Genomic DNA, 11,912 nt, shown 5'->3' with positions numbered 1-11,912 from the left:
GTGTGTCAGAATTACGTGATCAATGTGATTTCTGACCAGCTACCCATTTGGGGTATAGAGTAGTCACTAACATGAATATAAAATACTCTGTGGTATGATAGAACACTATAGCAGCAGAGATTAAGAAGTTTGTCTGGTTTAAAAAAAAAGAAAGAAAGGAAGGAAAAGAAAAAAGGGTTTAGCTGACATCATACAAACTAGCATAAAAGCAACTACATACAAGCCAGCTTAAACAAAAGAGACATTTCTACAAATCTGTGACTAATCTTTCACTCATACCTTGCAAGTAGAGATGTCACAATACTGAAATATTAACATGGGAGCTTTTCCCAGTTAAGCGCCTTTTTTTTTTTTCTTTTTTTTTCTTTTTTTTACTACTCTAACAGATAGTGAAATCAGCAAAGTTATTTGCTAACTGCATATTTGCAATACAATTTGTTTTAGCCCATGCCTTGCTAGCAGGCTATAAAATACAAGCATGTAGGCAGAAATATAAGCATAAACTTTGTACCACTTAGCAGGAATTTTTCTATTCCCTCTTCATTCCTTAATCTCCTTTGTTTGCAATTTGCGTACATTCCAACCAGTAGTACCTAATTTGAGTCTAAATTTTACTTCACTATTTGATCTAGTCTATACATTACTTACAGAACTGAACACACAGAGGATACACAATAGACCAACTCTGGACACCTTTCTTTCCGCAAGTTACAGATGAGCCACTCTAACATTCTAGCATAAATTAGTCTAAAAGGTCATCAGTAACTTGTTGAAGTAATTGTTTTGTCTAGAGCAAGTCATTGTATGCCCTGTTTACGCAACACCAGTTTTAGTCTGGATTGGTTTAGGTGCCAGAACAGAGAGTCACTGGCTTCAGGAAGGGGTTTCTTCTGGCTGCATAGGGAAACAAAGGTGATGGAAATGGAGGTGAAGTGAAAGGTGTTTTGATACTGGCACTTGGTATTGCCAATACAAAAGAAAAGAAGGACAAAGACACAAGAGAGGCAGAGAAGAAGGGAGAAAGACAAAAGCTGAACAGATGTTCAGACATGGTGGCAATATGGGTTACTGTATTGCTACCAGTAAATGGACATACATTATTTTGCATTAACTAGGCAGCTACCAACACTATGTGGTAACTTCATTAGAAAATGATGTGGGTACCTACAGTCTGCTCCATGCTGCCACTGATAAACATATGCAGGAAGGAAGTTGTGCAGGAAAGGGTCAATTTAAGTAAATAAATAAGATGGTGGCAAAATACAATGAAGAATATATATTTCAGGAGGTTCAATCTAAGACTACTGAAAAGAGAGTTTATTGAGTTCATGATGAGAAAAGTAATTAATGGAGCATTATGCTGAATGGGCAGGGTCAAAAACCCATTGTTTCAATAGATTTAGTTCCTTATAACGGCAATAGTATTTCATCAACACTGGTGGTGTATAAATCTAGACAGCGAACTGGTACTGTGACATCCCTATTATCTCCCTAAATCATTTTGATAAAGGAAAAGGCTTTTCAAAATATCACTTTTTTTCTGCTTCATTCTGTCATTTTATTGCCCGATTCTTTGTTACAATTTTCCAATCACTTTACATAACCAACCATTTTCATCATTGCCACACTATTGTAAACCACATCAGCAAGTTAATACATAAAGCTTTGCATTTCAAAAAACTAGACACTTTAGTAACAATATTACAAAGATTTTAGCTTCAAAAATAACTGAAAATGAAAAAAATAAACTTTTAAAGAATTAGCATCATAAAATTAATTTATTCCAAGTAAAAATACAAAATAATATTAATGACATTGACCAGATATGAAAGTCTCTCCCAGAAACAACTATATTAATGGTTGAGAAAGCACTCCTTAAAGAAAATACGAAATAAAAATGAAAAATATGTAAATATGTTTAATTTTTTTCTTAGCAAAAAATCTTTCTAAAAATAACAATGAAAATTTGTCTCAGTACAAAGGCTACATTACTATTGAAAAAATACCAGCATGAAGAAAAGGTACATATTTGACAGTAGAAAAATGATTTTAGTGAATCACAATGTCTAAAGTCTGCAATGAAAATAAATCTGCAATAAAGATTTATGCCTTTTTTCTTTTCATTTTTCTTTTTTTTTTATACAAACAGTACAAACAGTATTGCACATAACAACAAATAGTCGAGGTTAGGTTAGCCTTCAAAAAAATCGACTAGTTCAAGTCTCACATCAGAAAAGGCCACAATAGGACCTGTTGTACCCAGGGGCTTCTTAGTCAAGTTGCAGTTCAGAACTCCACATTTTAAAAAATAACTTTTTTTGAAGGACCCTCTTTTAATATAACATATTAACAACTCAGGGGCACATTCATTTACAAAACAAAAGGGAGCATGTCATAATTTAATAAACTAAAAAAAGTTCTCTTTAAAAAAATACAAACAGAAGAACTCTCACAATTCTGGTCAGTCGTGCATAATCACACTTGATTATAAATATACAAATTAAGGGAAAATATTTTTTCACCTTCTATTCACAACTTTCAGCACCAAATGGAGTTTGTGTTTACACCTGTTCTTTATGATGATTTTGTTTTAGATTTAATCCAACATTATGCTATATTGTACATTTTCCAGCTTCTCTCTCTCTCTCTTTCTCTCTGGGGGTATTTTTCTACATGAAAGAGGGGTATTTCTTCAAAAAGGTTTACTTCTTTCACATAATTAGGTAGATTTCTGTAGGTTAGCTATGATCTTTAATATTACAGTTATAAAGCTCTAACTTCTTCATTTTCAAAAAAACTCAAATAAGCATGAAAAAAATAAAGTTACCCATCTGTTAAATCATTTTTCTTGCAGAATTAAATTAATATATATTTTTCTGAATAAACTTACTTAGAAAATATCATTTTCTTTCCTATATTTCAAAATTGAGGTATTGCAAAAGATCATGTCAGTCAGAAAGCATGCCTTTTTCTTTAAAAAAAATCATCAGCCGACTGTTGAAAACTGTCTAGATACAAAAAGTAGTGCATAACAAAATGTCTTGTACAGATGAAAAAAAACAGAAAAGACACCTGGGCTGGGAAAAGCAATATCACAAAAATGCCCAGAAGTAACTTTAAAAGGGATAATTTATAATAAGCCTTTTAAACCAGTAAAAAACTATTTTTTCTTTTTTTTTTTCCAAAAACAGAAAAAAATCCTTTCAAAGCCAATACTCGCAACTAAACATTGGGAAAAACAACTTACTAAATTAGACACAAACAAGGACATCACAACAAACAAAACCCAGAACATTTAAATCTACTATGCGGTGTCATATCCAGTCAGATTGTCCCCAGAACTGCAAAAACAAAGGAGGAAAAAGAAAAAAATAGTGTACACATTCTCACAATCATTAGTATACCAAGTGTGTTTATATTTATATGCTATCTGCAGCCCCATAGTTCATGCTAAAAAAATGTCCACTGTGTTAGCAGGTCTTAATTGTATTCAAGCTTCACAGGATACATCCAGGGATTAGAGAGATAACGCCACATCCACAGAGCAGACATCTCATGTTACTTTTATATGCAGACATTTCTTTAGCACCACTTTTTTTCCTAACTTTCTTAAATGTGCCTAGTTTATTAGTTTGACAGACTATCTAATCGGTAGTGTATGTACGCTAGCATGAGCTCTTTGGTTTTCTGGACAAGGTCTGCAGCTACATAAATGATGCAAGCATTAGGAGAGAGATTGTAACTAAGAGCTCATTTCTGTTTATGTACCTGTTATGAACTGTCAAAAATGTGTTAATGTTGGATACAGAGGCTTTAACAGTTAAGTTTGATCACAGTACTAGACATAATCACTTTACTATATAAAATAAATTGCACGATATATAACAGAGCACCGCAAAGTACTTCATCTACCATCCACAAATTTGTTTTAAGAATATCCTACAGCTAGTTTTTATATTTGTTGTAATATAGGTCATTCTGTAATGGGCTGATCCTAATTTCAGAAGCATTACATTTACTGAGGCATGCCTCCCTCCAGTCAGTAATCATTTTTTTTTTTTTTGTTACTGAGTATTTTGTAGCCTACGTGGATTCATAATTTGTGCATTGTGGGCAGGTTTTATATTAGACATATAAAATTTATTGCATGCAGCAACCTGATTAAGTAAACATGCAGTCAAAAAATATTGACCTTCCTTGGAAGCTTTTCTGTATGCTATACTGATCTCCTTTCAGCAGCCATCACTATTTTAATCACATATTCATTTTTTAATTGATACCCTAGCCTGAATAGAGTATTATGGTATTAGTAATACCATTTTAATAGCAGCAAAAGCTATTGCAGCATACATTTACATAACACTAAAAGACCTAACAAAAAAAAAAAAACCAAAACAAACAAACAAACAAAAACCCTCAGCAAAACAAAAAAAAAAGTCTGATCCAGCTTATGAGGTATCATCCTTACAAGTCAAAATGGAGAGCAACTAAAGGCTTATTTTCTTTAAGGGTTATTACTACTCTAAATGACCCAAACTAATGATTGCTGAATATCTGTTTAAGTTTTTGCTACATCTGCCACCTACTTGTGAATATTACCTTTGGTAAGTCATCTGCTAGGGGCAAGTCTAAATTTCTGAAAATAAGTGCATGCTCCAGTTTAAAAATAAAAATAATTATAATTATAATAAAAAAATCTTCATCACATACACATCAACCCAGTGAAGGCTGATGAGAATGGCAGTCTACATAATGTCACTAGTGACAAGTCTTGTGTAGGAAATTAAGGTACCAAGCAGATGTTTGTGTGAATCAAAGTGCAAAATCAGTACAGTTACACTCTGCCGGTTTGTATTATACTGGACACTGAGTTCAGTAATGTGACTGTAAATAATAATAATAGTAATAAAAAGACCCATATCTTCATTAAAGTCGAGGACGAATGCACAGATTTCCAGAACACTAAGCCCTGAGGCAGCGCTCTCTTTTCACTCAATTTTATCTACTCCAGTACTTGTTGCTGGGTGAGGCCTGGGGTTCAGCTCCAGCGGAACGGGACGTGGCGGGGCCGGTCACCTCCCTCCTTTACCAGTGGTTTGTGGAACTCTCGCCCAGCACGAGAGTGTATGCTTGCCCAGCAGTATTCACAGTAATACTGCAAACAGGTAACATTGGCACAAAAGAACGGAGCAAATTTTCCACCACAGCGAGTGCCCTGGCATTCATCACACATCTGATCATCCAGCACATATGGCTTCACTTCCACCTGCACCAAGAAGAAGAAAAATAACTGTGAGAAGATTACATAGTTTTGCTAAGTATGAACAGAAGGAATATTTTAATTCTTTTGACCCTACTGAAGGTTTTCAACTGATGCTGGATTAACCCAAAGAGGTTGGTAGTTAAATGTTCGTACCAACCACTTGTCAGAAAATCTCAAGAAAGGGTGTGCTTTGGTAACTATCCAACATTTCTTGGAAAAGTTAGGTATGTGAAAGTACTAAGATGGAAGTGCAGTAAAAATAGCATCTCCAAGGATTTTGCTGCTGTCTAAGAAACCTCCAGGAATGTGAATACAATTGTTATGGGGGCTGGGTGCAAGAGAGCAGCATTTAGGAAGAAAAATTATAAAGAACAAACTTATATTTCTAAACTTCAGAGGTCTGGTGAGTTTCAGAGTTTTTTTTCCAGAGAGGTTTTTTTGTTTCTTTCTTTGTTTTTTGTGAAACGCAAAATGCAGGACCGGACTAATAAATTAAGAGAAGATTCAAATTAAACAAGATTAAATGCACTTGTATTAAATACTCTGCCTTATGCTAAAGGCATAAAGATTTTTAGCTCTAGAGATGTAGTAGGATTTCATAGTTGTTCCAACTATGGCCTTGCCATCAATTACAAATAGGCTGGAGAGCTGCTGACTTTTGTCCTAACTCAGTTGTAAACATCTTGGGACTGGAATTCTTTTTGTTTTTTAAAGCACTTGTGCCAAACACAGCAGGATTTTGATGCATGACTAGGCACTTGCAATAATACTATTACAGAAGTTGACAACATGCGAGTTTCTCTCCTGTGTGTCTGTTCCTAAGAATCAAGTCTACACGTTTAAATTGAGTGTTTATTCATTCTGGGGAAATCATTAGTTTATGCATGTATAATTCTTACGGCTCTATGATGCTATTTATTAAGTGGTTTAAGTACAGTCAACTACATTAAAAGAGACAGAAAAAATTGAAATATACATACTTCATTATACATAATTTTGCTGTAACTGCACAAGTGCTAGTCTGGCAAAATTTGTATATTGCAAGGAAAACTTGACTACAGTAACTACACTTAAACACGTACAGTATTAAAGAAACACAGAATGAGATGTTAAGTTGAAAAACAAGAAACGTATTATACAAAAAAGCTTTACGCTGAATTTTACTTCAGCTTATCCTTATCACATTTCAACAAAAGTTACTCATTTGAAGTAAAGCTTATATAGTGAATTATATTTCTTGCCTATGGAACAGCTAGAACTGCTGATTTATTCTTTTTTAAATTACGCTGTACTACTAGTATTGCGTGGAACAAGTCTGAATAACTGCCATTTTGCATATCAGATGCCCTACCACTAAAATTAGAAGCATCATGTAAAATAAAACAGCACTGTCTCAAATGAAATTGGAAGAAAGCAGGTCCAATGTCCAGCACATCTCTAGATCCCCACCTACTCACATTTCCAAAGCATGAATTGTGAAGGTCTGAAATAGATTATCTCTCTCACCCCTTTTCTTGTTTCAGTTACTAGTGAAATAATTTTAAGAATGTATGCTGTACAATTCAGGGATTTCAATCTGTTAGATTTAAGAGCTAATATTTAAGGACTGATTAAGAGACTTCATACTTCTTCAAACTCACAGATAAACCTATTTTAAAAACAGATAAAAGATAGTTAAGTAAACTTAAATTATCAATCAACCAACTGGGAAAAGTACTGATTGGTGGAAAAAACTACCAGCTAGGATCATTTGTAACTCTGTCCTAAAGCTTAGAAAAAACCCAAAGTTTTTAAGCATGGCTGATATATAAATCTCAAAGGGTTTGACACTGTAATTAAGACTCCAAAATTAAACATCTTAGTCTCTCTGTAAAATTTTTCAGAATTCAATGGACAAGAAATATTTAGGAACAGCCTTGTCTTAGTTAAAATAATGAGGTATAATAGCACCACAGAAAAATAGTTTGAGGACTTATAACTCCATGACCTCATCTAATCTGACAAAAAGTTCAGTTCAGATTTTTAAAGAGAATGTAAAAATAGCTTGGACTTTGCAGCTGTGTGTTTTTAGATGTATACTGCACATAATAGACACGCCCACTACCTGTCAAGCTGACTTCTTAAGAAAAAATTTATATTAGATTAAGCAGAAAACAAGCCATCCCTATTGTAAAAATACATAGCAGCAGTGCATGCTGTTTGTTCTTTTGAATAATTCTAAATGCCGAGTCCTCAAACACATAGGTGTTATTTGTACATGTAATCAAGAGGTGAAGACAGAAGGTCTAAAGGAAAAAAAATATCTTGGAAATTAAGGAATGTTTTCTTTTAATGTCTTAAACTCAGATTTCAGTAAATACCTTAACATCACTCTATACTTGAAAAGCCGTTTGGAAATCAGGATTTCATATGGTTCAACCATCTCATTTCCCCCCCCCTTTGCCTATCAAGCATCTATTGGCATTTGGTTTTGGGTTAAATAATTCTCAAGACTTTTGAGGTCAGCATTACCTATTATACTTACGATAAACCTGTGTTTTAGGAACCTCAAGTCTAGACGTACATTGCCAAGAGAAAACGTTGCCTAATAATAGCAGAAATGCCAGAAGCTATCTAAGTAGCCACTAACTACAAGCTGTTGATGCACAATGAGCAAAGATCTAAAGGAGGAGAAAAAAGCTGGGAAATTCTACAGTGTTTGACCTTCAGAATTCAAAACAAAACCAAGAACAAACAAGCTTACAACCAACTGTTTTCTGGTTTTAGTGCAGTTATTTAAGATGTTTAAGATACATTTTTCTGCTTTATCTGCTTAAATAAGCTTTTAAATAATTAACAAATGTCATCTGAAGAACAGAGGTTACAGTATTCTCCAACACAGTATTAATACAAAGATGTTTTTCATTTCTGTACAGTTTTGTGAGCAACAACCATTCTGTTCCATGCTATTTTACTTACCCGTTTGTCAATATCATTATGCTGGAGCTGGACAAAGCGAGCACTGATAGCAGCAATATAGCTCTGCTGATTGGAGAAAGCCACTCTGCCAGCACCTTTTGGATACTTCAACTCTGGGTCTGTATCAATGCCAGCATAGCAGACACCTCCATATAAACGGTCCATAATCATTGCCAATTCAACTGCAAGAAGTCAATTGTTAAATATTATAGATTGAACATAAATAATAGTGTTGCATTTGGTTAGTTGCATTTAAAAAAAGTGCTACTTGCCTTAGCATACTTGTCTTCCAAAGTCTAAAATAGCAAACCCAAACATTGGTTTTAACAGATTGAATCAACCCTGCATGAATTATAGTAAAATACAAAGGCAAAAAACAGAATCTGTAAAAAGAAACTTGGTGTGACTGAAGTGTGAAAAAAATGCAGAGTTACATTGTTAAGGTATCAGGTCAACTGTTTTAGAATTTATCATATTGTAAATTAAAACTGTGGTATTTGGGATTGGGTATTGAGGATCTCCCCCAGCTCCAGCCAGGCTTGTTAATACTGGTTTACATATAAGATCACTTAAAGATATTCCTGTATTTAGAATCTGATATTTTGCCCTAAGTACTAAGGTTGAAAAGACATTAAGGAAGTGTTTTACATTTGAAACAAAATTTTGTGAAACATCAGAAGTCATTACACTTAAAGCAAGCCTACATTTGGGGTGCAACTTAACTTAGTATTTTTGTAGAACATTAACTTGATTGTGGATCTTTTAAAATGGCTTGTTGCTTTTTCTGACACTAAGAATAACTCTAAAGAAGTTATAAATATAGTCATAAATAGTCATAAAATAAGACAGGCTGCGTGAATGGCTGAGGACACATACAGGAGGAAAGTTAAGGGGAAGAACTGAAGGAGGTGGAAAGGAGGCTGAAGGAAGTGGAGAAGAGGCATGTAAAGTGTGCAAAGATGTATGGTCACTGAGACAAGTTCTCTGTAAAAGTTGATGGGCAAACAAATTCATCAGATGGATGAAGAACAGACCCTCACAAAACAAGATACTGGGACCTGTACAGGCCCTGCCAAGTCAGCCATTTTTTTATGCTAACATGTGCAAACACTTTCGGTAGCAAGTTAAAATTTAGCTATCCAAGATAAAATGAAAAAGATACACTAAATATTTAAATCCTTGTAGTTCTCACCAAGTTCTCACTGGTTAATTATATATAGAATAGAGACAATTTTTAAATTGAGTATGTATGTGTGTTTGTATAAATGTGTGTGTCACATTAAGGGAAGACCATATGCTAATTTGTCCATTTGCAACGAGCAAACAAAGGGCTGACTCATTCTACCAAACCAGATAGTACTCTTGCTCCAAACAGTAGGGGAAAACTATCAGCATAAAGTAGTGACTAGTCGATTCCTCTGCTTTCTAATGATTTGGAATCATCATATGGGTAATGATGTCAGAAAGTGATGGTATGGAATAAACATCAGGAACACTTAAAAACATTTACAGCTGTAGTTCCAGTAAGTTACTCTTGCCAATAGACAAAGGATATATAGGATTCCAGGGCAAGGAAACCATGCAGTGTTCAGGCATCTTAGGAAAAACTTCTGTACCAGATCTTTAAAGTTGCAAACAAGAAAAACTGGAAACTATTTGTCTGCTTTGGAGAAGTTAACTATTTAAAGGCATCAGTTCTCAAATGTAATGCATTTCAAATGTAATATATGACAGACCAAATGACATACAGTTTTATAAAGGCTATAATTAGAAGTGAGGTAATGTTTAATTGTTACTATTTACATAATTACCGTCTTACAATTGTGCCTTATTTTAGGATGGTGAGGAAAGTGAAAGCTATCAGGAAACCTGGGCTGGGAGAAATCTTACCATCAGCAACAGCTGGGGGACCTTGTGTACAGCTTCCCAGAAGAATTAGGATTAGGAGAAAGATAAAGCAAGGAGCTGAAGTTCTAGTGGGCTGGAAAGTGGCTGCCAAAGGAAAATGAGGGCTACCAGGAAACCTGATCCAGAATTCTTTCTTCCAGACAATGACTGTGCAGCCTTGTCTACTACAGCCCTGGAAAATTAGGATTAGGGTTGAGAGGATGAAAAAGAGAAACCATGCAGCTGACTTGGAGTAAGGATGGAGAGAGACTACTAAATGGAAGTGAGGGCTGCCAAAAGACCTAGCTAGGAGAAATGTTTCAACTTGCTAATGGCTTCATGACCTTGACATTGGCTCACCAAAAATATAAGGGTTAGGAAGAAAGAAAACAGTGTCGAGCTACAGTTGGGAGCAGTGCTGAAAAGGGGCCTTCAAAACAAAGTGGGAGTTGCCAGGAGATCTGGGCTGGGATAAATCTTTCCTCTGGCCAAAGGCTAAGGAGTCTTGTCTATGCCTCTGCAAACAGAAGTGAAGAAAAAGAGTTAAGGGTGAAGAAAAATTATTGAGAAAGAGAGCTACATTAGGAGGGGGTCTGGAAAGTGGTCTTCAGTACAGAGTGGGGCCACCAAGAGACCTGGGCTGGGAGAAATTTTTCTTCTGACAACAGCTGAGAGGCCTTGTCTATAGCTCCATGGGAAAATTAGGGTTAGGGTTGAGAAAAAGGGAAAGAGAAATCCTAGAGCTGCTGTTGGAATTGGTTTGGAAAGGGGCTGGGAGAAGTTTGTCATCTAGTCAAAGAAAAGGGGAACTTGGCTGCATCTCAGCAAGCAAATCAGGGTTAGGATTCAGATGGTACACGTTACGAAAAATCAGCCAAGTTCTACAATGTTATGCAAACTCAGAGAAAACTGTTTCTACTGAAAATCCTAATTAGTAACCCATTTAAAAGATAGAAAATGTTCATGGTTTGTATTTTGTAGACAGGAAGATACTCACTGACTTAGAAAGTGAGCTATAATCTTTGGAAAAGACAGGGTATATTTTCTGCTCTTTTACATATACTATATATCTTTTCTCATCTTTTCTGCTTAATCTGGAAGCCCCTACTACATGCCCTACATTTTCCTTCTACTCACCAGCTCGGAGGGGCCGTGGAACTCCTCCAACAAAGATAGTTTTTCTTGGATCCAAAGGCTGAGACCCATCCATCACAAAGTCACTGTCACTTAGATTCCAAGGTCGAATTTGCACCTGCATTAAGGATTGTTTTTAGTAGAGGAACTTGACAACTTAATTAAAAATTAAGAAACAACTGCCAAATCTTTCTATAATTAAAAATATAATTTTCACTTAGCAAAAGCAGTAAAACAGTGGTATAAGCACAAAAAAAAATTTGAGAACATAGCTTATCTAAGTGTTTGAAAGAAGGTGGACAATTCATTTATCACCTCTAGAGGCCAGGCTTGAGTTAAATTTCATCATAGCAAACTCCTACCTCATTAATTCCCTGCCCCTAATCGCCATTATAATAAGAAATCTGTGAAAGGACTTTCAGAACATGTATATGCAATTACAGTTGCAGTTTGGGCTTCTGGCTTTCCTGAAATCTCATACAGCGATCCACACTTTTTAAAGCAGTGATAGGAGTGGAGATAAAATTAATTTCTGTACTGGGATACAAAAGGACTTTTTCTAATGTGTGAATGCTCAGTTCTGTTAAGCAGCAAGCAACACAGTTGATAGGAAATCCTGAGATTACACAGAAAAAAAACTGTTCAGAAGTTATTTGGATAAAGCTGTTCA

At 35.1% G+C, this 11,912-nt stretch overlaps 1 protein-coding gene across 8 annotated transcripts in view; it reads right to left on the bottom strand.

Moving 5' to 3' along the window:
* Positions 1-1,539: 1,539 nt before the first annotated feature.
* The window catches only part of CPEB3 (cytoplasmic polyadenylation element binding protein 3), a 99,167-nt gene continuing 88,794 nt past the window's right edge, over positions 1,540-11,912 (bottom strand). For all 8 annotated transcript variants that reach the window (XM_072869405.1, XM_072869406.1, XM_072869408.1 and 5 more), the window contains 3 exons: positions 11,246-11,360; positions 8,222-8,403; positions 1,540-5,266 (listed from right to left, as the gene is read on the bottom strand). In XM_072869405.1, coding sequence (XP_072725506.1) covers positions 5,039-5,266; positions 8,222-8,403; positions 11,246-11,360 — 525 coding nt within the window. In that variant the 3' untranslated portion in view covers positions 1,540-5,038. The remainder of the gene's footprint in view (positions 5,267-8,221; positions 8,404-11,245; positions 11,361-11,912) is intronic.

Source organism: Ciconia boyciana, chromosome 8, assembly GCF_034638445.1.
Source record: "Ciconia boyciana chromosome 8, ASM3463844v1, whole genome shotgun sequence".
NCBI lineage: Eukaryota > Metazoa > Chordata > Aves > Ciconiiformes > Ciconiidae > Ciconia > Ciconia boyciana.
The sequence above is the reverse complement of the archived record's forward strand: the minus strand, read 5'-3'. Positions and strand labels throughout refer to the sequence as shown.